The sequence below is a fragment of the Chaetodon trifascialis genome, chromosome 10 (genome assembly GCF_039877785.1).
Source record: "Chaetodon trifascialis isolate fChaTrf1 chromosome 10, fChaTrf1.hap1, whole genome shotgun sequence".
NCBI lineage: Eukaryota > Metazoa > Chordata > Actinopteri > Chaetodontiformes > Chaetodontidae > Chaetodon > Chaetodon trifascialis.
This window is the reverse complement of record NC_092065.1, coordinates 29,107,352-29,133,948: the sequence shown is the minus strand read 5'-3', so window position 1 is coordinate 29,133,948 and position 26,597 is coordinate 29,107,352. Positions and strand designations below refer to the sequence as shown.

The 26,597-nt window shown below is 51.4% G+C and overlaps 3 protein-coding genes across 4 annotated transcripts; all 3 read right to left on the bottom strand.

Moving 5' to 3' along the window:
• Window positions 1-282: 282 nt before the first annotated feature.
• On the bottom strand, window positions 283-4,012 carry actr6 (actin related protein 6). Its single transcript, XM_070972181.1, has 11 exons — window positions 3,784-4,012; window positions 3,373-3,490; window positions 3,230-3,298; window positions 2,742-2,865; window positions 2,446-2,581; window positions 2,294-2,350; window positions 2,065-2,163; window positions 1,797-1,875; window positions 1,375-1,546; window positions 994-1,132; window positions 283-892 (listed from the first exon to the last, which is right to left on the bottom strand). The coding sequence occupies exons 1-11, from the start codon at window positions 3,849-3,851 to the stop codon at window positions 763-765; spliced, it is 1,191 nt and encodes a 396-aa protein (XP_070828282.1). The 5' UTR covers window positions 3,852-4,012; the 3' UTR covers window positions 283-762.
• A 376-nt stretch (window positions 4,013-4,388) lies between these two features.
• LOC139337844 (protein FAM3C-like) lies at window positions 4,389-10,033 on the bottom strand. Of its 2 annotated transcripts, XM_070972630.1 has the most exons (10): window positions 9,873-10,033; window positions 9,270-9,308; window positions 8,384-8,467; window positions 7,706-7,768; window positions 7,503-7,611; window positions 6,677-6,735; window positions 6,525-6,575; window positions 6,363-6,447; window positions 6,074-6,200; window positions 4,389-5,663 (listed from the first exon to the last, which is right to left on the bottom strand). In XM_070972630.1, the coding sequence occupies exons 1-10, from the start codon at window positions 9,889-9,891 to the stop codon at window positions 5,574-5,576; spliced, it is 726 nt and encodes a 241-aa protein (XP_070828731.1). In that variant the 5' UTR covers window positions 9,892-10,033; the 3' UTR covers window positions 4,389-5,573. The 2 variants fall into 2 exon arrangements, with proteins under 2 accessions (XP_070828731.1, XP_070828730.1); XM_070972629.1 differs by lacking the exon at window positions 9,270-9,308 and having other exon boundaries at window positions 9,873-9,915.
• Window positions 10,034-16,728: 6,695 nt separating this feature from the next.
• LOC139337061 (uncharacterized) lies at window positions 16,729-22,999 on the bottom strand. Its single transcript, XM_070971381.1, has 13 exons — window positions 22,399-22,999; window positions 22,220-22,313; window positions 21,983-22,070; window positions 21,387-21,720; window positions 20,978-21,071; window positions 20,790-20,877; window positions 20,047-20,353; window positions 19,091-19,184; window positions 18,921-19,008; window positions 18,443-18,761; window positions 18,023-18,116; window positions 17,831-17,918; window positions 16,729-17,551 (listed from the first exon to the last, which is right to left on the bottom strand). Exons 1-13 carry the CDS (start codon window positions 22,457-22,459, stop codon window positions 16,982-16,984), a joined length of 2,319 nt encoding a protein of 772 aa, XP_070827482.1. The 5' UTR covers window positions 22,460-22,999; the 3' UTR covers window positions 16,729-16,981.
• Between the last annotated feature and the right edge of the window lie 3,598 nt (window positions 23,000-26,597).

Genomic DNA, 26,597 nt, shown 5'->3' with positions numbered 1-26,597 from the left:
GAGCTCATTTGAACGGTTTTAAAGGACTAAAACTGATGATTCTTTTCAATCTGCTGATCTTTTTCTCCATTGATCAATTGATCTTTTGCTTTGGAAACTTTGTGAAAACTGTGACAATGAGCCCAAAGTGACGCCTTCGCCATGTTTAGTCCAGCCAAGTTACTCCAAACAGTGAGACGACTGGACCCTGCTCAGCGTGTCCTTTGCTGTCTTACAGTAACACACCTGCTTTAACTGGACAGTTTAGGACAAAATGATTAAAAGACACGACGTCTGCCTCCTCACTCCTCATTTTCTGACAAAAAAACACTTTCTAGAAATATTTAATGGTGAGATGACAGAGACCCAGGTGGAGATACCTGAGGAGGACTGGACTGATCCAGAAGGACCAGGACAGACTTCTGATATGTTACCACGTCGACCAGGGACAGTGGACCAAAAAAAAAAAAAAAAGAAAGTCAAATAAAGAGTAAAACAGAGACACCAGAGTCGGCTCTTATTGGACGTTTGGTGTATTTTAACGCTGATCAACTTCCTGCGACTCGTTTAGACGTTACTGGCTACAGGAAGGAAACGCTTCAGGCCACGTCGCCTGCCGCCTCCTCACCTGTGCACAGCGCAGACAGCCAATCAGCACGCACACACCTGTAGAACATCACTGACCCGAAACAGAACAAAACACTTCAGTCCTCATTTTACTTCCTGTTCCTCCTGTCAGTGATCCAGCTTCACCACGAGCGTCAGCTCGCAGCTCCAGTTCAGTCAAATATCGAACTTGTCCTCACAGATACAGTGTCCGTTCTCCTCGTAGTCCTCTCGTGTCACCACGATCTCGTCGTAGTCCGGGCTGTGGGACAGCAGCTTCCCTCCTTCCCACGAGTAACAGATGGGACTGCGGGACGAGACAGGAGACACCATTAAAGAGACATTGTCTGGGCGGCTCGGCCTCGCGTCCACGCCGTGATGATGGACCAACAGCGACGGCCAACTCACTTTGCGGGCAGCAGGACGGACACGGGCAGGTGAGCGGGGACGAGCGCCCGCAGCTCGGCCTCCAGGCGTTCCCTGAAGCCCGGAAACAGCGTGTTCCCCCCCGTCAGGACGATGTTCTGGTAGAAGTGAGGCTGCATGTCTGATGGCAGAAAACACTGTGTCCATTAGTGGACATATAAACTGAATGAGAGTTTAAAACTGTCTTCTGTGTCTCTTCAAACAGGACAGATTCAGCTCAATGAAACACATTTTCTTTGACAAAAGGATCAAATGAGAGACGCTGTCTTCATTTGTCACGTGTGAAACTGGACGGACACACAGACTGAGGCTGCAGACACGAGGACACGAGGACCCGGCGTGTGTGCATGAGGTGCGTCTGACCTTCCGGCAGGGACCGGATGGAGTCCACGATGGCCTCTGGGACGCCCATCTCCTGGATGCCGATGTCCGCCGGGTGGAAGAGCATCTCAGGGACGGCAAAGCGCTCGTTGGCCAACCTCAAGATCTGCTCTCCTGTCTTGTACTTTCCACTGAAGACCATCTCCTCTCGCGGCTGGAGGACAGAGAGACGAATGAGGACGGACGATGAGGACAAGAGACACGTTAAAGAACAGGAGCGTCATGATGTTGAATCTAAATCGACTGAAAGGAGCTTTTAATTTCAGTCTTCTCCATGAATAATGTATTAAATCTGACTGTTTGACCTCAGTGAGACACATTAAAAAAAAGATGAACGTGTGAGTCTGTCCAGAGATCTGTCCATCGTCCAAATCACGACCGCACCTGAAGACAGACGTTCTCACCTTGCAGAAGCCTTTTTTGATGGAGCTGAAATCTGGAAGAACATAATCCCTCATCACGGAGTTGTCCTCCCCCTTCGACCTGCCAAGAGACCCACAGGACAGCTCTCACTCATCTCATCAGGGACGCTGGACGGAGCAGAGACACAGTCCATCACATGCTGTGTGTTCGTCCATCAGGTGAGCTTCACACCTGTGAGCAGCACGCTGACCTGCTCCGCTTCAACACAAACACACGCTAAATGTGTCCCAGCTGTCTGCTGTGTCTTACTGTGCGGTCTCCATGTCCTTGTAAAACTGCTGGGAGACGTAACAGACGTCTTCTTTCACCTGGTTGATCACATGGGTTTCATCCATGACGTGTAATTGGCTGGAAGGACGAGAGCAACGATTTTCATTTGAAATCTGTGAAAACATCTGTCCTCTGTTGAGGTGCGGACAGACACAAAGACAAAGACAGAGACAAAGACAGAGACACAGGACAGCAGCAGGTGACGTACCGATAGGAGATGATCTCCTTCAGGTGATTGGTCAGCAGCTTCCCTCCGACGTTGATCCTGGAAGGCAGAACAAAGCGCAGCTTTTGTGGCTGTTAGCACGGCTGCAGGTGAGTGACGGCCTCACCTGCGCACGCTCACCCGAACACGCTCACCTGCGTACGCCCTCCTTCATCTTCCTGCTGCGGCAGTACGGGGCGACGTGGGTGAAGGAGAAGCCGCTGTCCACCACCAGACAGCACAGCTCCGACGGCTTGGAGTGGAAGAAGCGATGAGCGCTCAGAGAGCCGGCTGGAGGACACAGAGGACACAACACAGCGTAAACACGGGGGGGACACAGAGGACAGAGTCAACACAGCGTAAACACAGAGGAGGGGGACAGAGGACGAGAGGAGGACAGAGGCAGAGAGTGTGAGTCCTGAGCAGGAAGTGATGTCACAGTGTGACTCACCGTTGACTCTGAGGGCAGACTGGAACTGATACTCCTCAAACAGGATCTCGTTCATCGACTCCTGGATGGAGGAGAAGTTGAAGTACGGCTCAGTGATGATGATGCTGGTGTCTGCAAAGTCCACCTGGACACGGGGGGGGGGGGGGGGGGCAGGAGGAGGAGCAGAGAGGAGGAAGAGGAGGGAGGGGGAGGAGCAGTGAGGAAGAGGGGGGGGGGAGGAGGAGGAGGAGCAGTGAGGAGGAGGGGGGGAGGAGGAGGAGGAGGAGCAGGGAGGAGGAGCAGAGAGGAGGAGGAGGAGGAGGGGGGGAGCAGGAGGAGGAGGAGGCGCAGAGAGGAGGAGGAGGAGCAGGGAGGAGAGGAGGAGGAGAGGAGGAGGGGAGGAGCAGGAGGAGGAGGAGGAGGAGACGTCAGGTTACAAAGGGACTCGAACGTGTTTCCAAACGTGAGAAATGAGTTGATGAAGGAGGAACATGAGGCTGACTGTGAACCTTGAACATCTCCTTTCCAAACAGGTGGTCCCACACCTTCCTCTGGACGTCCCAGTTCACCAGGTAACCCTGAGGAGGACGAGCACAGGGAGCACATGAGCACGAGTCCCGGCAGGTATGAAAGGGGGCGGGCGCTGGCTCACCTTCTGGAAGGGGAGGATGTAGAAGAGGCCGGACGGATCCTTGATCTCATCCAGCTGATTGGCTGTGAAGGTCTTTAATCTGGACGTCTTGGAGCGGAACTGGCAGTTTGGGATGACGCTGAGGGACAAAGAGAGACAGACTTTTGTCTTCAGAACAGAGACAACCTGAGAGACACGTCCTAAACTGCGCCTGCGTGCTGGCAGCGTCTCTTCTGCTGCTGTCGGTCTTGATGGACATCGTGTCTCCTGAAGCTTCGTGTTTGGTCCTCAGTGATGTTCAGCAGCACAGGTGTGTCCACGAAGCACTGTTTGAACGTTCAGTGACGTCACACAGGTGACTCGTGTGAACCACATTTCCTTCACGGACCGTTTCTTATTATTAGCGGTAACGTTGCTCACGCGACTCCTTACCTGACGTTCTCCAGACTGTAGCCTATTTTCGCCGTATAGGCTCCGTTATCCAGGACCAACGTCGCCATTCTGGAGTCTGCGATCAGCGCGTGAAGCCAAACATCCGCTTTATTCTCGTTACTTCACTCCGCTGAGCGCGAAACCATCCGCCATTAAAACATTTGTCCCGCCGCCAGTCAGCGTCCTCTTCTCTGTTTCCGGCAGACTCGACGCTCCGAGGCAGCCAATCAGAGCGCCTTCTCCTGTTCTTTATGGTCATTGGTGGCTGGTATAGCCAATCAGACTCTACGTTTCGGGTCCTTCCAGAAAAACGTTCGGGCGGAAACGGGGTGCGATATTTTAGATCCATTTCAACGAAAAACTCCAAATCTTAAACTGTTTCAGTGTCAGATTTCTGACTTTCAGACGTAAAGAATAATTCAAACTCTCATTTCTCAGAGTCGTCAGCAGGTTCATCACATTAATAAACTTTGAACAAAGCTTTAATCCATCCAGCAGTTTTTCTAAAAATCCCTTCGATGCTGTCAAACAGAACTGATTTGTCTCCACCTGCAGCCCTCATAACCCCATTTCTAGTTCGTTGAACATCCAGGTCACGATCAGCTCACGTCACATGATCTTTATTGATCCCCAGTGGAGAAATTCAGCAGCACAGACAGAAAAAACACAGATGAACAGAGAAAGTATGTAAGCAAACAGTATTTCTACATTTACAGTTTCCTCCGCAGAGGACGGAGGAGTAATACGACTCCACCTGCTGTACGAACACACATCAGAGGACAGTTAACGTGACCGCTTACACCTCCAGCCTGAATCTGAACACCAAAATAAAAGCTCCAACCATCGCTCACCTTCTTTTTATTTCACAACTTTTTTTAAAGAAACACAAAAACAAAGAAAACGCAGTAAAACAAACATCTGATCACGAAACACGTCCGTTCATCAACACGAATCATCTGCTGACGCAACAAACACAATCCCAGCATCATCTCCCAGCATCACGAGGACTTCTGAGCCGTGCTTTGAGTGAGGACGCTGTTCTCTGGACGTTCGTCTGTCTCCGTCTCTGATCGACGTTCAGCCTGTAAACACTTTCCACCAATGAACAAGCTCAATCAATTCCATCACCACACACACACACACACACACACACACACACACACACACACACACACACACACACACACACACACACACACCATAGAGGTGAACGGAGGCATAAAAATAAGTATTGGATCCAATATTGATCAGATAATCAATACAAAGGCTCTAAAACTGCAGCTTTTATTTTTGGGCCTGTGCTGCGATTCATTAATGGGACATTTCTGACTTTCCACGTGGACGGAGAAGGACTGAAAGCTCCTTCAGGTTTGGTCTCTGGAGGTTTGACTGGGGGCTGGAGCAGCTGGAGCAGGTGGAGCAGCTGGAGCAGCTGGAGCAGCTGGAGTCTGTGGTGATTAACAGTCCCTGAGCTCCTCTGTGATGAAGGCAGATGATCCAAAGACTGATGGAAATCAACCCTCAGACCAATAAAACTTCAGAATCAGTAAGAATGAAGGTGTTCTGGGTCAGTGAGCGGCGGTCTGTGTCCTCTGTCTGTCTCAGTGACAGACGGCGACTGACGGTCTGTGAACAGCTGGATTTGCTGCCGATGATGCAGGAACTGGCCGATCCAGCTCAGCAGCTCTGACAGATCAGTTTACACACCAGGCTTCAGTTCTCGAGTGCAAATATCAACTCCAACGCCTTTCTCCGGCCGCACCGTCGCCTCGCCGTCACGAGCCGAGCCGTCACTCCAGGTATTTGGGGATGCATCCTTGGAGTTCGATGAGCTCGGGCCAGTTTTCATATTTATTTGTAGCGCTGTCGCTCTTCAGGTGCTGGAACAGACAGACAGAGACAGTTCTGATCCTGATCCAACCCGAACAGCATCAACAGGAAACCAGATCACCTCTGAGCTCATGTGACCCTGCAGGGCTACGCTAAGCTAACTGCTAACTGACTGTCGCTTCATATGGGTTAGCGTACAGACATGAGAGTGAAGTCAGAGTGAAGATCTGACTCAGAGAAGAAGAAGCAGAAGAAGAAGACATCACTGAACCATTCGGCCGTGCAGTGAAGTCAGATATGAATCATCTCTTCGTTTCATTGACTTCACGTCAGAGAGGAACATCTGTTCAGTCCGTGAAACGTTCCCGTCGTTACTCCTGAACATCTCTGGTGTTCTTTAGGAATCGTTCTGTTGGCTGTAAAACATGAGTCAGCAGAAAACGCAGCGAGTCGTCGTTACCTTCTCAAAGTTGTTCTTCACTGCGGCTCCTTTCCCTCCAACAAACACCCAGTTATCTCTGAAGCCCAGCGATTGGACGGCAGAGCTCCCCAGTTCAGCAATCAGCTTCCTCGCGTCTTCATTTAACCTGTGGAAGCAGCCGGCACACAGAGTGGACGATCCCTCAGCTCTCACTTTACTCTCATGGAGACAGAGGAAACATGAACACGTCCTCCTCTGACTCCCCGACTCTCTGAAGAACCCAATAAAAACCCATTTCTGAGCACGCAAAGACAGGAGAGACATTTACTTTGAGGACGGCTCATCATAGGACGCCATCAGCACCACAGAGCCGGACTCGATGCTCCGCAGGAAGTCGATGAGAGGATTCACATCTGCAACACAAACACACCTCAAACGTCTGACCTCAGGACACTGAGAGACGCTCGTCTGAACACCTGCTGCCACGTACCGCCGCTGTACATGTCGAAGTGAGCCGTCTTTAGGATGTCTCCCTTCTTACCTGTCAAACAAAGACATGTTATCGTCGTGAGTCTCACCATCAGAGACGTTATCAGGACAATTCATGAACGCTGTACAGAGGAGACGCAGAGTTCAACTCACCGTCCATCACAACAATGTTTATCCCGTATCCAGCGTTGTTCAGCCATGTCCCAAGAACCCTGAGGACAGATTGATGGACACTGAATGAGCTGATAAACCCAGAGACAGCTGGAGCAGAGGAGGAGAGGAACAGAGGACAGAAGAGGAGAGGACAGAGGACCGAGGAGGAGAGGAGCAGAGGACAGAGGAGCAGAGGACAGAAGAGAAGAGGACAGAAGAGAAGAGGACAGAGGAGCAGAGGACAGAAGAGGAGAGGAGCAGAGGACAGAAGAGGAGAGGACAGAGGAGCAGAGGACAGAGGACCGAAGAGGAGAGGACAGAGAAGAGGAGGACAGAGGAGAGGAGGACAGGGGAGCAGAGGACAGAGGACCGAAGAGGAGAGGAGCAGAGGACGGAGGACAGGGGAGCAGAGGACAGAGGACAGAAGACGACTAAATGGCCAGAATTTCCTATGCAAAGCTAGCCACCAGCAAAACCAGCATGGGGTATGCTGGTTATACCAGCAATACCAGCATATGTTGTGTTTTGATGCTGGTGACCAGCATCCCATGATGGACCAGCATAACCAGCACAGGATGCTGGTCCACCGGCCTTATTAGCAACCCCATGCTGGTGTACCAACATAGCTATGTTGACTCAGCTAAACCAGCATCAATCCAGCATAAACCAGCACAGACCAGCATGGAAATGATGCTGGTCTATGCTGGTTTTTCTAGCAGGGAAGTTCAACCACTGTGCCCTTTAGTGTTTGTAGAAGCTGAAAGAAAAACCTTTAGCTGGCGAGACACCGCCCGGACATGCGGGGCGAGATAACAGAGACACGTACAGCTTGTTCTGGACGTAGATCTTTGGAGCCACGACGTTAGCGGCTCCACTCTGGATGTAGAAGCTGAACTGATCCTCTGGACAGTCTATCTTCATGACAGACGATCCATCTGAAGAGGAGACGCACAGCACTGATTAACCCCCCCCCATCATGTCAGCTTCACTCAGTCATCCGTCATCCATTCATCTGGTTTAGGCACTAACCGAAGAGTTTGGAAGGTGCCTTAGAAATCTGACTGGACACGTCTGCAGAAAGACGCAAATCATCTGAAAACAGAGTCACAGAGACGTTAAACTCAGGGATTCAACCACGAACGCACCACCTTCAGAGAGGCGGAGGAGGTCTGTGGGTTCATCCTCCAGCGTGGATTCATGTTAGTCACATTCACTCAGTGTCAAAGCATCGTCCACGTCTGACGTTCAGCTGAAGCTCGGCTTCAACAGCCCGATCCATCACATCAACCAGAGATCTTTGTCCTCTCGGTATGAACCATCCTCTCGTGTTCCTGACGTCAGACTGTCAGACTTTTGTGTAACAGGTTGTTTGCAGATGACGTCACGTCACTCTTTTGTTGTTGCGCTAACTGCAGATGGAGGGCAGGAAGCGATTTTAATTTCATCTAAAGCAGCTCAGTAAGAACTTTCCTTCATCTCGTCTGTTGCAGTTTTCCCTTCCTGCCCTCCGTCTGGATTTAACATCATGTGACTGCAATCAAGCTGTTGTCAAACTCATCGTTACGCAGATGATACTGTCTTATACTGTGAGGGTCCTATGGTCCGATTCACGGTTTTAAAGGAACAGTTCAGCTCTTTGTCTCTCGTCTCCACACGTCCAGCAGCAGCTTTAAAGAACTCTGATTGGACGTGAGACTCTTTCTGTACCTGTGAACGGGTTGCTGAATTTCTGCAGGATGAGGGTGACAAAGACAACCAGCGGCACCAACACCAGGACGCAGTGCAGAAGCCCTGCAGGGGACAGACAGAGACAACGAGTCAAAAAACAAGCTGCGTCCTGCTCGTCATGCTGTCAAACCGGTCCGTCCTGAAGGTTGACGTGATTCCAATTAAATCTGTCACCTGAACAGCTGACTTCACAGATTGGAGCGAACGTCTCACTGGGACAAACAGACGATGAAAAAGACCGTCGTGTGTCTCAGAAGATCTCGTTTGTTTTCCTCTCTCACAGAAAACTGAAGAGTTTTAACTGAAAACTGTAGAGAAAAACACTTCAAGAGGAAATCTCTGTCCATTCTTCATTCTAAAAGGTTGGAAATGACGCTAACGGACACAAGCTAACATTAGCATGCTAACGCCTAGCCAGATTACACGATGTAAAATCTGACTTTCAACGGTGCATGTTTATTTTGATATCTTCTATTTTCTTTGATTCTTTTAGAAATCACTCGTGCAGGTGTCTGCTCAGGCTGGTTCTACAATACAAACAGATGAAACCACAGCAAATATTTCTTATCTATAAGATCCGGATCACAGCAGTTGAAGTCAAACTTGTTCAGATCAGTTACAGTAAAATCTAACATGTGTACCAGTACTCACTACGAGTACTCTGAGTACATTCTACTGCTCACTGTACTTCACTTTACTGAATGAAATATTTGAAGGATTTTAAAACAAACAGTAATAAAATTCTTTCATATCAGAGAGAGACGGCTGCATGAATCACCTGATCACATCCTGCTGTGTTAACAACACGCACACACAAACGCACATAAACAAACACACACGCACACGCACACTGGAGGAAACTTACATCCTCTGAAGTGTTGTCTTCTGGCCATTTTTATTTTTCCTGTTGAAGACAAACGGAGGACGAACAGATTGAGGAGAGTTCACTGGTCTCAGATCTGCTCTTATTGAATGTTAATGTCATATTGAATCCTTCAGAAATTCACTGACTCACCTTTTATGTCTCTTTCTATTGAATTTCTCCCTTTTTACCTTTTCTAATCAGTTCATTCTTTCAAACAATGATTACAAATTATCCATAGAAAAAATGAGAAATATTAAATTCAGTTCACGATCAGAAGAAAACGTTTGCTGCTGTTTGATAAAGACTGTTCTCAGATCAGCTGTGACTCACTGAGCTCAAACTCACAGAAACAAAGCAAACAAGTCAAAGTTTGCATTAAAAATCAGAACCTAAAATCTCAGTTTCCCACAGCTGAAAGGGACTCAAAGCCAAAGACGTCCAGAGAGACACACCTCAGGTCTCCACCTGACGCAGCGCTACAGTAAAGATGTAAACACCTGAGCAGGTGTGTTCCGTTGAGAGGAAGCTGACCACAGCAGACAGCTGAGTCTGAAGTGTAGAAATATAAAGTAAATGAAGAAATAAATGAAGTGCAGCACTGACCGACTCTGACTGTGAGCATGTCTCTGATGTCTCTGATGTCTCTGATGTCTCTGATGTCTCTGATGTCCGACCCCGCTGACTGAGCGAGGGAGGCGTTCAGTTCCTGGAGCTGCAGGGACAAACAGGTAGATCCTGTTCCACGCCCCTGATCCCGCCAAGCCGGTCACACCCCATGAACTGCAGCCAGACCACAAGCTGCACCACACGGGGGACTACAGACACGACGTCCAGCTCTGAACGGACCAAAGACCCCCACCCACAGAGACCTGAACCCAGAGACCTGAACCCAGAGACCTGACCCACAGAGACCTGAACCCAGAGACCCGACCCACAGAGACCTGAACCCAGAGACCTGAACCCAGAGACCTGAACCCAGAGACCTGACCCACAGAGACCTGAACCCAGAGACCTGACCCACAGAGACCTGAACCCACAGAGACCCTAACCCAGAGACCTGACCCACAGAGACCTGAACCCAGAGACCTGAACCCAGAGACCCGACCCACAGAGACCTGAACCCAGAGACCTGAGCCCAGAGACCTGACCCACAGAGACCTGAGCCCAGAGACCTGACCCAGAGACCTGAACCCAAAGAGACCTGAACCCAGAGACCCGACCCACAGAGACCTGAACCCAGAGACCTGACCCACAGAGACCTGAACCCAGAGACCTGAACCCAGAGACCCGACCCACAGAGACCTGAACCCAGAGACCCGACCCACAGAGACCTGAACCCAGAGACCTGAACCCAGAGACCCGACCCACAGAGACCTGAACCCAGAGACCTGACCCACAGAGACCTGAACCCAGAGACCTGACCCACAGAGACCTGAACCCACAGAGACCCTAACCCAGAGACCTGACCCACAGAGACCTGAACCCAGAGACCTGAACCCAGAGACCCGACCCACAGAGACCTGAACCCAGAGACCCGACCCACAGAGACCTGAGCCCAGAGACCTGACCCACAGAGACCTGAGCCCAGAGACCTGACCCACAGAGACCTGAACCCAAAGAGACCTGAGCCCAGAGACCTGACCCACAGAGACCTGAGCCCAGAGACCTGACCCACAGAGACCTGAACCCAGAGACCTGAACCCAGAGACCCGACCCACAGAGACCTGAACCCAGAGACCTGACCCACAGAGACCTGAACCCAGAGAGACCTGAACTCAGAGACCCGACCCACAGAGACCTGACCCACAGAGACCTGAACCCAGAGACCTGACCCACAGAGACCTGAACCCAGAGACCTGAACCCAAAGAGACCTGAACCCAGAGACCTGAACCCAAAGAGACCTGAACCCAGAGACCTGAACCCAGAGACCCGACCCACAGAGACCTGAACCCAGAGACCCGACCCACAGAGACCTGAACCCAGAGACCCGACCCAGACTGACCTGAACCCAGAGACCCGACCCACAGAGACCTGAACCCAGAGACCTGGACCCACAGAGACCTGAACCCAGAGACCCGACCCAGAGAGACCTGAACCCAGAGACCTGGACCCACAGAGACCTGAGCCCAGAGACCTGAACCCAAAGAGACCTGAACCCAGAGACCCGACCCACAGAGACCTGAACCCAGAGACCTGACCCACAGAGACCTGAACCCACAGAGACCCTAACCCAGAGACCTGACCCACAGAGACCTGAACCCAGAGACCTGAACCCAGAGACCCGACCCACAGAGACCTGAACCCAGAGACCTGAGCCCAGAGACCCAACCCACAGAGACCTGAACCCAGAGACCCGACCCACAGAGACCTGAACCCAGAGAGACCTGAACTCAGAGACCCGACCCACAGAGACCTGACCCACAGAGACCTGAACCCAGAGACCTGAACCCAAAGAGACCTGAACCCAGAGACCTGAACCCAAAGAGACCTGAACCCAGAGACCTGAACCCAGAGACCCGACCCACAGAGACCTGAACCCAGAGACCCGACCCACAGAGACCTGAACCCAGAGACCCGACCCACAGAGACCTGAACCCAGAGACCTGGACCCACAGAGACCTGAACCCAGAGACCCGACCCAGAGAGACCTGAACCCAGAGACCTGGACCCACAGAGACCTGAACCCAGAGACCCGACCCAGAGAGACCTGAACCACAGAGACCTTAACCCAGAGACCTGACCCACAGAGACCTGAACCCACAGAGACCTTAACCCAGAGACCTGACCCACAGAGACCTGAACCCAGAGACCCGACCCACAGAGACCTGAACCCAGAGACCCGACCCACAGAGACCTGAACCCAGAGACCCGACCCACAGAGACCTGAACCCAGAGACACGACCCAGAGAGACCTGAACCCAGAGACCCCACCCACAGAGACCTGAACCCAGAGACCTGACCCACAGAGACCTGAACCCAGAGACCTGAACCCAAAGAGACCTGAACCCAGAGACCTGAACCCAGAGACCCGACCCACAGAGACCTGAACCCAGAGACCCGACCCACAGAGACCTGAACCACAGAGACCCGACCCACAGAGACCTGAACCCAGAGACCCGACCCACAGAGACCTGAACCCAGAGACCCGACCCACAGAGACCTGAACCCAGAGACCCGACCCACAGAGACCTGAACCCAGAGAGACCTGAACCCAGAGACCTGGACCCACAGAGACCTGAACCCAGAGACCCGACCCAGAGAGACCTGAACCACAGAGACCCGACCCACAGAGACCTGAACCCAGAGACCCGACCCAGAGAGACCTGAACCCAGAGACCTGGACCCACAGAGACCTGAACCCAGAGACCCGACCCAGAGAGACCTGAACCCAGAGACCTGAACCACAGAGACCTGAACCACAGAGACCTGAACCACAGAGACCTGAACCCAGAGACCCGACCCAGAGACCTGAACCACAGAGACCTGAACCACAGAGACCTGACCCACAGAGACCTGAACCCAGAGACCTGAACCCAGAGACCCGACCCACAGAGACCTGAACCCAGAGACCTGAGCCCAGAGACCTGAACCACAGAGACCTGAACCCAGAGACCTGAACCACAGAGACCCGACCCACAGAGACCTGAACCCAGAGACCTGAACCCAAAGAGACCTGAACCCAGAGACCTGAACCCAGAGACCTGAACCCAGAGACCCGACCCACAGAGACCTGAACCCAGAGACCCGACCCACAGAGACCTGAACCCAGAGACCCGACCCACAGAGACCTGAACCACAGAGACCCGACCCACAGAGACCTGAACCCAGAGACCCGACCCACAGAGACCTGAACCCAGAGACCCGACCCACAGAGACCTGAACCCAGAGACCCGACCCACAGAGACCTGAACCCAGAGACCTGTACCCAAAGAGACCTGAACCCAGAGACCTGAACCCAGAGACCCGACCCACAGAGACCTGAACCCAGAGACCCGACCCAGAGAGACCTGAACCCAGAGACCTGGACCCACAGAGACCCGAACCCAGAGACCCGACCCAGAGAGACCTGAACCACAGAGACCCGACCCACAGAGACCTGAACCCAGAGACCCGACCCAGAGAGACCTGAACCCAGAGACCTGGACCCACAGAGACCTGAACCCAGAGACCCGACCCAGAGAGACCTGAACCACAAAGACCTGAACCCAGAGACCTGAACCACAGAGACCTGAACCACAGAGACCTGAACCCAGAGACCTGAACCACAGAGACCCGACCCACAGAGACCTGAACCCAGAGACCTGAACCACAGAGACCTGAACCACAGAGACCTGAACCCAGAGACCTGAACCCAGAGACCTGAACCACAGAGACCCGACCCACAGAGACCTGACCCACAGAGACCTGAACCACAGAAGGCCACAAACACTGAAATATCTGCTGTAATCACAAAACATCTCGATGTCTCACCTTCAAAGAACTGCAGTGAAATTAAACTGTGATGCGTTCAAATACAAATCTAAACTGTCACACACACACACACACACACACACACACACACACACACACACACACACACACACACACACACACACACACACACACACACACACACACACACACACACACACACACACACACACACACACAGTAAACAGATGAAAAAATGAATCTTCATAAACTTGTTTTTAATCAGAATTTGTACATTTTCAAATGAAATGACCCTTAAAAAGCCCACGTTGGGTCCTCGCTGTCGTCCTCAGGACAGACAGCTGTGTCCTTTGATTGAAGGCTTCAGCATCAACGCGTCCTCACACGCACAGACGGACAGATGGACAGACTTTGCGATCACACACATTTTCAGCAACAAGATGGAAAACCTGTTTTCAAAGGACTCAACATTCACAGAGACGTTTTTGACACGTCCAGGCTGGAGGACACAACAGTCTCTGCATTCACAGACGGGATCCACCGAGTCTCAGGTGTGACGGCCTCCAGGTGAGCTTCAGCAGCACAGTCCAGCTGAGCAGAGGCAGAGGACAGAGGACAGCTTCTGGACACAGCTCAGTGTCTTCAGCAGGAGGACAGCTCTCCACTTTCAGTGAAGATGAATTCTCCACAGCGCCACCAGCAGGCGGACTTTGAATGATCGAATTCAACCAGAGCTGCGTCGATCGGTCGATCGATCAATAACTGAACGAGTAACCATCCTGACAAACTCTGAGACTCTGATGAACCGAATATTTTCTGTAAACAGAAGCCGAGTCGTGCTTTAACCATCAATCATGCGTCTGATCAATCGACCGATCGTCTCGCTCGAGGGGACCTGAAAAAACCGAACAGTGACAAACAGCTGGAGCGTCATGTGACACCTCACCTGTGAGACAGACCTGAAGACGCCCCCCCGTCTCATCTGTGGACACATGAAATAAATACAAAACACTGCAGCAGAACGTCTTCAGACAAACACTGAGACGAAACGTCTGCGTCTCATCCGAGCCGGATCGGAACTCTGGATCAGGAGCCAGAATCTGGATCAGGACTCTGGATCAGGAGCCAGAATCTGGATCAGGACTCTGGATCAGGAGTCAGAGTCACGTCCTGTTTCGTCCAGTGTTTGACGTCGCTGGAGCTCCGTCTGTCCTCAGACTTTAAATAAAAAGACAAACAATGATTCTGGAAATAAATAAAAACATGAGAAACTCTTTGGGGGGGCGTCCAGTCACCTGTGTGTGTGTGTGTGTGTGTGTGTGTGTGTGTGTGTGTGTGTGTGTGTGTGTGCACGCGTGTGGATGCACAGGAGATCCTGATCTGGATTCACGTCCAGGCTGTTTGACTTAGACCTCCTTCACCTCCGTCCCAGAGGAGTGGACAGACAGGGACAGAACAGGCAGAGCTGCACAACCCTGACAAGAACAGTCAACAAACAAAAACTCCTCACGTCCTTCATCTTCAGTGTCAGGGACAGGAAGTGGCGTGGGCTCCAGTCCTGGACCTGGACCTGGTTCGTGGGTCACTCCCGGCCTGACGTGACCCTGAAAACTGTCTCATTCAGATTCAGTGTTTTGTTTGCTGGCGGGTGTTTTTCTGTCGTCTCTGTGACAGTTAAGACGAGACGAGTCCTTCAGTCCTCGAGCTGAGGACGATCCAGATCGCTTCTCTCATTCAGGTCTACCTGGAGGACAGAGCAGGTCTGCTGCTGGATCAGGACTCAGAGACAGATCACATCAGATCAGACTGAAACCTGCACAGGACAAACGTCCTTCAGCTCATGTTGGACATCAGAGACTCAGGTGTGCAGACGTCTCTGACCTGATGCCATCTGTTGACGGTCTGAGGGACTTGGCGTCCTCTGGTGGGGAGTTTCCAGACCGCAGCGGACTGAACGTCCTCGCTCTCATACGGACGCTGATAAAAGTCCTTCTCCGGAGTCAGTGTCTGGTTTGTCCGCTCTGGGCTCCCGTACCAACGAGGAGGACTCTGAGGACAATGAGCTACATGTTACTTCAGGGGTCTGCTGGTCTGAAGGGTCAAAGGTCAGACGAACCTGCTGACAGCGTCCTCACAGGTGTCATCCTGTCTCAGGTTACTTTAGTTCGTCCTGCAGCTGCCGTCCCTCAGGATGTCTACAGCTGGACAAAGTACTGCATCAACACTGCGCTCACACATCTGTCTCATGCAGCAGTACTGCAGTATTTCATGTATTACATGTACACACACACACACACACACACACACACACACACACGAGAACACGTTCTTACACCTCAACACGCTCGACTGTCACAGAGACGTCTGTGCAAAGGATTGTGGGTCAGAAAGGATGAGTGGACGCAGCAGGACGTCCTGGTTATCGACTGCGTGCTGCGTTTGATGTACTGTGTATCAGGACAGATGACATCGTCACGTATACGAAGACAGGGAGCCAATCAGCTTGGACCAACATGGCATCTGTGTGTGTGTGTGTGTGTGTGTGTGTGTGTGTGTGCTGAAGCAGAAAGCAGGACAGACCTCCACCTTTCTCTCATCTTTAGAAACATGTCACCTGGCGGTGATTGGGTCCCACTGACCAGGAGCCAATCAGGAGCCAGGAGCTGTCCTTCACACTGAAACAGGCCAATCAGCCACAGCCATCAAACTCTGGCGTGTTTGTGCAGCAGGAAGTGGGCGTAGACGTTTCACTCCACCCTCCTGCGACCCAGAGCTGGACACCTGCACAGGTGAGACACCGTCACTGCCTGAGCCCAGGTTCATGACGACAGGTGGGCTGACATCAGCTGACTGCAGGTGCGTCAGTATCTGAGCATAAATCAGCCAATGAGAAAGAAGAACCTGCAGAGGCTTCAGGTCAAACCGAAGTGGGAGGTGAAATCTTTACGTCTGAACCTCTGAGACACGCCTCACGTCCGTCAGTGTCGAGCTTTAAATAAAGTAGAGTGAAACCATGATGGAGTTTTTGTTCTGAGATCGTGCAGCCCTCCTGTGAACCTGGTCTACGGCGGCCCCCCCGAGCTCAGTTCTCCGTCTTTCACTCGTCTCTGTGTGGAGGACCAACAGCCGCCATGTCCACGTCCAAACGCGGCGGTGGACCGGGTCTGGATCTCCTCGGTGGTCTGTCAGTGCGGTTTACTCCTCCAGACCGGAGGTCCAGTCCTCCACGACAGACCGGGGCGTCTCTACGGGGCGGTCTATGTCCCCAGAGCACGGCGGTCTACATGAGGGCGTTGAGGTGTCCAGAGTGTCCCACAGAGTTCAGCATCAAGGCCCTCTGGTCCAGCACCTCCCTCTCCCGGCCCAGCGTCGCCCTCTCCTGCTCCACCATGGCTCTGTCCCTCTCCACCGCCGCCCTCTCCCTCTCCAGCCACAGCCTCTCCGCCTGCACCGCCGCCCTCTCCCTCTCCACGGACGCCCTGTCTCTCTCCACCATCTCCCTCTCTCGCTCCAGCGCCACCCTCTCCCTCTCCACCATCTCCCACTCCCTCTCCAGTCCTCCCAGCGGCCCGTCGCACGCCTCCGAGCTCCGCTGACTCTGCTCGGCGCCGTCGCCGAACGCTTCCTGTCTGTAGTCCGAGGAGGACGAGGGGGGAGGGGGAGGGGCCGGGCGGGGCCGGTGTCTGGGGGCGGGGTCGAGTTGCTGCTCGTCATCCTGAGTGACGGGCGTGAGGAGGGGGGCGCTGCTCGCCAGGCGGCCCTCCATGGCTTCATTCATCAGGTGAAACCACGGCCAGGAGGAGGTGCCGTCTGCCACGCTCTCCATCCCGACAGGAGGATACTTCAGGTCCTGAGGAGAGGGGAGGAGGGGGGAGAGGAGGGGGGAGAGAGGAGGGGGGAGGGGAGGGGGGAGAGAGGAGAAAAACAGAGGAGGAGGAGGAGAAGGAGGTGAGGAGAGAGAAGAGAGGACATAAAAACAGAGAAGACTAAACATGTATTAGTCCGCCAGTGAAAATAGTCCCTGCAGCGTCTCTCATCAGCTGTTTCAATCGATATGAAATCAATTTATCTCCACGTGACAGGATGGAGGGGTTGAGCCTCCTGCAGCAGGAGCCCGTCGTCACACTACCTTGTATCTCCTCTTCAGATTGTCCCACTTCTTCGCCATCTGATAGGTCGAGACTTTTCCCTGCAGGCCGAGCTCCTTCAGGATGGCCCTGAGCGAGAGGCGGGACAGACGGCGTGAACACGGGACGGACTGAGACCGGTGAGCGAGACACGGACGCTGTGGGACATTTGTCCAGAAAAGAAAACGTCTTACTTCCAGGCAGCTTTGGCGGCGTTCCTCCTCCCGGTGAACAACGCCTCGTTAGCAGCTCGCAGCTTAATCATCCTCCTGGTGTCCTGGTCTGTCACTGGGGGAGACACACAGGTGGACAGACTGATGACACACAGGTGGACGACTGATGACACACAGGTAGACAGACTGATGACACACAGGTGGACAGAGACACGGGGGGTGGACAGACACACAGGTGGACAGAGACACGGGGGGTGGACAGACACACAGGTGGACAGAGACATGGGTGGACAGACACACAGGGGAAAGACTGACAGACACACTGGTGGACCAAGACACAGGTGGACAGAGACAGACGTGCTCACAGCTGCCACAGGAAACGTGAGCTTGCAGAAGAAGAAGAAGAAGAAGAAGAAGAAGAAGAAGAAGCAGCTGTCTTACTTTTATACGACAGGTCGGAGGGCGTCGAACACTCCTCTCCGCTGGCGTCGATGTAGGTCACGTTCCCGTCGGCCTCTGCGCCGTCTCCGCCCACCATGCTCTCCAGCTCCGACACGCTGCTCCTCTCCGCCATCAGACAGTCCCTGTCGGCGGGCGGAGACGAGCCGAAGGCGCCGTCCTCCTCGCTGCTCCACACTGGCGTCACTCTGGGAGCTTTTCCCGCCAGCCGCCCCTCCAGAGCGTCGCTCATCAGCTGGAACCAGGGCCAGGAGGCCGGGTTGGTCTGGCCCTCCATGCCCCGAGGAGGGAACTTCAGGTCCTGAACACACAGACGCTCCATCAGCACCGACCTGATCAATCACTCTGATCGATGGACGATCAGCTGCAGATCGATCCACTAATGCATCACACATCAACGGTTCAGATGAACCTCAGCCAATCAGAGACCAGCGGCTCAGCACACTGACAACGGTCGCACCTTGAACTTGGTCTTCAGGTTGTCCCACTTCTTGGCCACCTGGTCAGGTGTGATCTTCCCAGTCAGCCCCATCTCCTTCACAATGCCCCTGTGGACGGACAGAGCAGCCACAGTGAGACACCTGTCCTCAGGTATGCAGGTGAGCTGAGGTGACGTTAACGGATGCTCACCTCCAGGCCGGCTTGGCCGTGTTCCTCCTCCCGGTGAACAGAGACTCGTTGGCAGCTCGCAGCTCGATGAGCCGCCTGGTGTCGTCCTCCGTCACTAGAAAGACGAGGACATGTCAACAGATGGACCAAAACACAGCCTCACCTGATGACACCACCTGGACTGAGACACGAGACCTGGACGACTCCACCTGAGACAGCACCACTGAAGTCCACGAGCACAGACCGACGGGTCCAACTGGTCCAACTGGTGAAAGACCAGCTGCAGGTACTCCACTCACATACTTACAGGAAGTACAAATGTACTTCAGAATTTACTATCTTTGCTCCTCCACATCTCAGAGGGAAATACTGCATGTTTTACTGCAGTACATCGTTCTACAGTTACTCTGAAGAGTTTAAACACACATTAAACCATCAGTACACAGAATACTACAGTACTGACTGCAGCCATTCTGCTGCCGAGTACTTTTACCTCTGATGTGATAAGTACATGTCTGTAGTAATACCTGTCCACTGTGGTATTAGTACTTTTACCTCTGATGTGATAAGTACATGTCTGTAGTAATACCTGTCCACTGTGGTATTAGTACTTTTACCTCTGATGTGATAAGTACATGTCTGTAGTAATACCTGTCCACTGTGGTATTAGTACTTTTACCTCTGATGTGATAAGTACATGTCTGTAGTAATACCTGTCCACTGTGGTATTAGTACTTTTACCTCTGATGTGATAAGTACATGTCTGTAGTAATACCTGTCCACTGTGGTATAAGATGATGATGAAGACGACCTGACCGTCTCACAGCTCGAGCTTCAGGAAGCTGAAGCTTCTCTCGTTGTTTGAAAGTTGGGTTCTGTTTAAACTCATGTTTCCGTTGGTCGGACGTTACGCGGCGGCGCTCGGCGACCCGTGCGTCGCCGTAACGCCGGTGTAACAGCGCCGTGCGGGTTCTTACATTTGTAGGTGAACTCGGCCATGCGGTGCAGCTCGCCCAGCGTCGTGGATCCGTTCTTCTCTTCGTTATCGACCAGCAGGTCCATCTCCGACTCCGTCAGGAACTCGGCCATTCCCCCTCGGCTCCGCCGCGCTCGCTTCTTGGGCGTCGGCGACAGCGGCTCGCAGTCCTCGTCTTCGTCCTCCACGATGGGTGTGAGGATGGGCGCCGCCCCGGCGAAGCGTCCCTCCATGGCGTCATTCATGCGGTAAAACCAGGGCCAGGAGCTCGGGTTTGTCTCCACGCCTCGAGCGGGAAACTTCAGCTCCTGAGAGACAAAGCAGAGGGACGTGATCGTCCTGTCCACACGCCACCAGCTCCTGTCCAACACTCAGAGACACGGCTGCTTCACGCCACCATTAAAAGACTCGTTGATAGCTGTGAGGCGACAGTGGACGGACGTCAGAGAACGTCTCTAACATGAAGGACCAGCTGCTGTCAGACCAAACTAATCGACTGACGGAGAATTAAATCAGCTGTTCAGTCTCTAATTCAAATCATGTCTCCCTCCTCGTCCTCAATCGACCTGTCCTGACACAGACAGACGCAGAGCGGGACTGAGAGACTTTACTGAAAACATCTAAAAATGCTGACGATGTTTGCTCTGGGTTCTGTCACGTCTGGAGAACGTGAATCTGTTGGTTGGAGGGTTCGTGTCCTCCACATTCATGGACAGCTTGTCTCTGGAGCTGGGGTGGACCTACCTTGTACCTCCTCTTCAGGTTGTCCCACTTCTTTGCTAACTGATCTGTGGTCAGCTTCCCCTGAAGACCCAGCTCGTACAGAATGGCTCTGCAACAGAAGACAGACAGACTGAACCTCTGATGGAGGACAGAGGACGCTCACGGTGGACGCAGGAAGTCAAAGCAGAGCCGGCGGAGGCTGGACTCACCTCCACGCCGGTTTGGCCGAATGCTTCCTGCCGGTGAAGAGAGCTTCGTTAGCGGCTCGAAGTTTGATCATTCTCTCCGTTTCTGGTTCAGTCACTGTGGACAAAGACAGTTTTCAAAGACAGCTCTGCGCTTCAAAATGGACTTCAAGTACTGCGTGCAGTAACGTGTCCCTGTGCCTGCTGTCCTCTGGTCTCTTTAGATTACTGTGTCTCCGTGATTGACAGGAGAAGCAGCCAATCAAACATCAGCTGATTCCTCAGCAGAGATCAATAAACCATCTGAGATGTGCAGCAGAAGAAGAAGAGACTGAAGTACCTCACACTCGTACTGACGTGCAGTACTTGGTGGATGTACTTTCATTGTACCACATGACCTGCAGTTGCAGTAGTACACGTGTTGTCTGCGTACTTTTGTAGGAGCACTCGGTCATCCTCCTCCAGCCCATCGGGACTCCTTCAGCAGGAGCGGCCTCGGCGTGCACCGTCCCGTCGTCCTCGGCACTCTCCGCCGCCACCGTGTCCTCCATCTCCGTCTTGATGAGGAACTCCAGGATGTCGGTGTTCTCCTGGTTCTGCTGCTGCTGGTTGTTGCAGCGGTGGCCGCCGCCGCCGCTCTCCGGGCTCAGCACCAGGTTGCTGTTGTAGAGGCGACCCTGCATGGCTTCATCCATGATGTGGAACCAGGGCCACGACTCCACCACCCCCCCCATGCTGTCCTGGCCCTGGTAGGGCTGCTTCAGGTCCTGGAAAACACAACGACACTCACAGACACCTGAGCGAGCGAGCGACCAGGTGAGGACTCACCAGCTGTTCTAATAAACTGGCAAAGGGGAGTAAAGCTCAGGTGAGAGGACACACCTCCTGTTGGTGACTGTGACGTGACCCTGCAGACTCAGCTGTCTCTGGATGTCTCTCCTCAGAGGAGGCACACAGACAGACAGACACCTATCTACCTGCCTCAGGTGAACGCTGTCACACCTGAATGAGCCTCACTGCACACCTTACCTTGTATTTTGTCCGCAGGTTGTCCCATTTTTTGGCGATCTGGTCTGCTGTTAGCTTCCCTTCCAAGCCGAGGCCTTTTAAGATGGTGCTGAGGGACACACAGGACAGGACGGTGAGCAGAGGGACACGCACTAACAGGGTCCTTAGAGGACAGAGCTAGGTCCTTAAAGGACACGGAGCTGGGTCCATAGAAGACACGGAGTTCGGTCCTTAGAGGACAAAGAGCTCAGTCCATACCTCCACGCTATCTTGGCAGAGTTCCTCTTCCCTGTGAACAGAGCCTCGTTGGACGCCCTGAACTCAATCAGCCTCTTCACATCCTCCTCCGTCACTGCAGGTGGAGAGGTCAAAGGTCAACAGTCAGCGCACCGACAGGTCCAACGTCATCACATACAACATGAACCGGGATTACTTACTTTTATAGGAGTTTTCTGGGAACTGTGGCAGCGGATTGAGGACGGACTCCATTGTGATCATGGAAGAGGAGAGGGTCTGTACTGTTGGGGCAGCTAGGGAGGGAGGGAGGGAGGGAGGAAGGGAGGAAGGAAGGAAGGAAGGAAGGAAGGAAGGAAGGAAGGAGGGAAGGAAGCGAGGAGGGGTGGAAGTGTGCTGGTATTCGGGCCTGATGCTAACTACATCCGCTACAGCATCCTGCAGGTTTACCAGCTCTGCTTCTCCTGCAGCGGCGCGTCTCCGTCCATCGTGTGGGACAGCCCGGGGACAGCCACGGCGTCGCTCTGAGAGGCGGAGGTTAGCCGTCTCCACCAGGGCGAACTCCCAGCTAAGCGTTCACAACAGCAGGCTGCTAGCTTAGCGTAGCTTAGCTAGCTAACCTGAAGAACAAACCTCCGCAGAGCGGGGCTCCCCGTCACACCGCGGCGCCGGTTCCCGGTCGCTGGAGCTGGTTCTGACATCCGCTGCGTCGCCTAGTTTCACGCCATCGTCCCCGGACTGAAGAAACGCGTAAATAACAGCGTTAGCGTTAAACGGAGCTAGCCCGCATCCCGTTTCCTCTGCTCCGAGGAGAGTGCGCTCAATAACATTACCCCGGCCTGCCCCACACCACGTGACCTCCAGCTCGGGAGGGCGGGGTTGGACGAGCGCAAACAGCCCAGAAAATGATTTAAAATAGACTTTTCATGGTAGCACAAACATAAATATCCAAAGCTTCATTCAGACAAGTATTTTTTTAGACACGTCTATAATATACTTGTTCTTTTTGCTGTTTTCTTATTATTTGTTCCGCGAAAACTCGTTTCATTCATTGTTTTCTTGGTGAAACATGATGTTATGTACAGATATTAAAACGACAACTTGACTGAGTATTGACATGGTCATTTACATGGAAAGTAACTGAGTACATTTACTCAAGTACTGTACTTTACTTCAGTATAATTTTGATGTATTTGTGCTGCATTTCCATTTTATGCTACTTTCCACTTCTAGATTACTTCTAAGAGTTTACATCAAAGCTTTTGAAATGAAATATTAACACAAAGAGCAGAATCTACTCTTCTAAACCTCACACATGGTTTCATTAAATGTTTTTATACGACTCAAAGACACGAATGATGGAATATTTCTCAGAAAGACTGAAGAAAAGACCTGAAAATGAAAAGTACTTTGTTTTTTCCTCTTTCCGTCAACCATCTGATGCTTGAGCAGTTTTAGTTTTAGACCCATTTTGGTGTACTTTACTTTAACCTTTACTGAGGAGTTTCATTCATGTTGAATCAGTCAAATAATTTACCAGCGCTGTCAAATTCAGCTGAGGGAGCCTGTTTCCTGCATCACACACACACACACACACACACACACACACACACACACACACACACACACACACACACACACACACACACTCGGCCGTCAGCAGACAAACAGTGACTCAGAGCTTCTGCCATGTTTCATCTGTTTATTTGGTATTTTGTGACGTTGCTGACGTCCTCCCTCACGCCGTCCTGTCAGCTGCTGCTTCCTGTGTCCACTGGCGTCTTTTCATGCCTGCATGCATCACTGTCACAGTTCTGTCTGTCTCTGTTCAGCCTTGTTGTCTTTGGCTGTGTGTGTTCACGTCCCTTCAGATCAATAAAGCTCGATCTGTTGTTTCACTGAAAAACATTCTGAATGCAGGACTTTTACCTGTGATGGAGGATTATAATGACGCTATAAGTACTTTTACTTTAGGGTCTGAGCGCTTCGTCTATCACTGCTGACAATAATGAAGATAATAATACTGAAAAGAATCATTCTAATAATGATGATAACAACCTGTTCCTGCCAGAAACAGCTTGTCAAAGCAGCTGATGTCGTTCAATAGATGCTAAGAGGGGAAATCTGGAAACGGTGACTTTAATCTTTAATTTTAATTCATTTCATTTATGAATATTAGCGAACTTTCTCATCACAGACGCACAAACAGTGACGTCACAGACTGAACGCGCGCGTCTCTTCGTTAATATCTTTAAAACTGTTGTCACGAACGTCTGAAGTTCTCTTTAGAAACGCGTCCGCCATTTTCCTGTGATCTGCTCCTCCGTCCGAACCGAAACATCCGGCACAGGCCGGAAGTGTTGTTCTTCTTCGTCTGTGTATTATCGGCAGTCGAGACTCACAGCAGCGCTTTTCTGCCACCTACAGGCTGTTTTTCACAACTCTATGATTTGATAAAATGGTTGATGACAATAATTTAAACAGTAACGCTGAACATGAAAACAATAACCAACCAGGAGGGACTTTGATTTAAACACATTAAAGGAACAAATTATTAGAGATAGATGCAGTTTTTAAAGTCTTTTGTTCTTGCTTTGTTTGAATAGAAAACAGAAAGGTTTGGTTTTATAATGTCATTATCTGGAGATGAAGATTTAATTATGTTATTTTTTCAAGATTTTAAAGCTTTTTTTTTAACTTCATGTTGCTTTTCACTCTCAGTTTGTTTGTTTATTTAACTTTCTATTCAGATGAAGTGTAAATAGAAAATGCATTTCTATTTCCTATTTCATCCTGTTTCTGTTTCACTGCTGCACAACAAATAGCAATAAATGTAATGATGAATAAAGTGACTGATAACCAATAAAATAGCAAATATTGCAATGTTCACAGTAACTTTCATTACCATTACCATTCACCAACAATAACTTAATTCTGCTCAATATTCATTTTCTCTCATTGTAAAAAGCAGTAAAGTATATATTTGGATTAGCTGCTGCTGGTGATCAGGAGAAAAAGGAAATTCTGTAAATATTTCTATAAATATATGAAGTTGTGGTGAAGGTCAAACAGGGAAATCCTCCAGTAGAAGTAATGAACAGTAAACACAATCATTTCATCAGAGTTTCTTCTTATTTTTAACATGTTCGTCTTCACAAACACTGAAAAGGTGTTTTTCAGGATGTTAAAGATCAGCAGTTTACTGTTTAATGTTTTTCCACTTCATTTCACTTGTTCAGTGGGAAAATCCAGTGTGTCTCTGTCTCTGTCTCTGTCCTGAACAAGTGCACTGAAATCTGGCTGAACGTCTGCATTCTCTTCAAAAGTCCAACATTTGTCCCCATCACATCTGGACAACCGTCCGTTGTCACACCTGCCTGTGTTACACACCTGAGGAGGGATGAAATCATCACGTGTTTCCTCAACAAGTGCTTTACTGGAATCACTTCACATAAAGAAAACAGCTTCCCAACAATACATCTACAGCCACAAAGGGCCGCTGTGGCTGCAGGTCTTCTTTCCAACCAAGCAAGAGCTCACAGTTTGACCAATCAGCTGTCTGAAGAGTGAGATCAGCTGATTGAATGAGTCAAGTCTGGTGTGCTGCTGCTTGGTTGGAAAGACGACCTGCAGCCACAGCGGCCCTTTGTGGACCAGGTTGCCCACCCCTGATCTACAGGTAAGTGGACAGGTGGACAGTGCACACCTTATGTACCTGTCAGTCACACTCACAGCAGTTACCTGAGCTCATTCTCACTCTTCAAGCAATAGATTAAATTCAATAAACTCCCTCATGATTTACCAAAATGACACTGAAGTGCATTAAACAATTTACAATAATAAAAATAATCATTTCTAATACCATGTGTACCTGTGGGTTCACAGTGTGGACACCAGGTGGCGCGTGCGCTCGACAGATGACAAGCTGCCAAAATATTCTCCACAAAACCTCGTTTTAACTCACTCAGACGTCACAGTCACAACCTCTGAACACGTTCCAGATGTTTTAAGTCACTGAAGACACGTTCGCACTGTTTACAACCCACAAACACCTGGAAGAGAAAAATAATGACGCCTGATTCCTCTACAGGTTTACACAGTGAAAAACAGCCACACCGCTAACAGGTAAGCACACCTGAAGCCTGCCCTCTCCACCCGACTGCGGTCGACCGGCATGTCAGGTAAAGGGTTTGGGTTGGGGGTAATGAGGCCGACGCTGCTGTGAAACACAGAAACTTGACACCGACTTTAAACTGACGAGAGATGTCAGTGACACAACCAGGGACGGAAGCAGGAGGCAGCAGCGAGTTTTGTGCATCACACTCACATCAGTCCTCAGATGCACCAGAGACTGTACGTTACTGCACAGTACTGCAGTACAGCAGTACAGCACTGTGCAGTA

Coding starts and splice junctions, on each gene's coding strand:
- actr6 (XM_070972181.1), bottom strand. CDS start 3,851: ATGGCGACGTTGGTCCTGGATAACGGAGCCTATACGGCGAAAATAGGC. Junction 2,351..2,445: donor ATGAAGGAGGGCGTACGCAG/GTGAGCGTGTTC, acceptor TCTGCCTTCCAG/GATCAACGTCGGAGGGAAGC. Junction 1,133..1,374: donor CATCCGGTCCCTGCCGGAAG/GTCAGACGCACC, acceptor TTCTGCCATCAG/ACATGCAGCCTCACTTCTAC.
- LOC139337844 (XM_070972630.1), bottom strand. Junction 7,612..7,705: donor GGCACCTTCCAAACTCTTCG/GTTAGTGCCTAA, acceptor TCTCCTCTTCAG/ATGGATCGTCTGTCATGAAG. Junction 6,448..6,524: donor CTTCGACATGTACAGCGGCG/GTACGTGGCAGC, acceptor TTTGTGTTGCAG/ATGTGAATCCTCTCATCGAC.
- LOC139337061 (XM_070971381.1), bottom strand. CDS start 22,459: ATGATCACAATGGAGTCCGTCCTCAATCCGCTGCCACAGTTCCCAGAA. Junction 21,072..21,386: donor GACCGAGTGCTCCTACAAAA/GTACGCAGACAA, acceptor CTTTGTCCACAG/TGACTGAACCAGAAACGGAG. Junction 20,878..20,977: donor TCGGCCAAACCGGCGTGGAG/GTGAGTCCAGCC, acceptor CTTCTGTTGCAG/AGCCATTCTGTACGAGCTGG.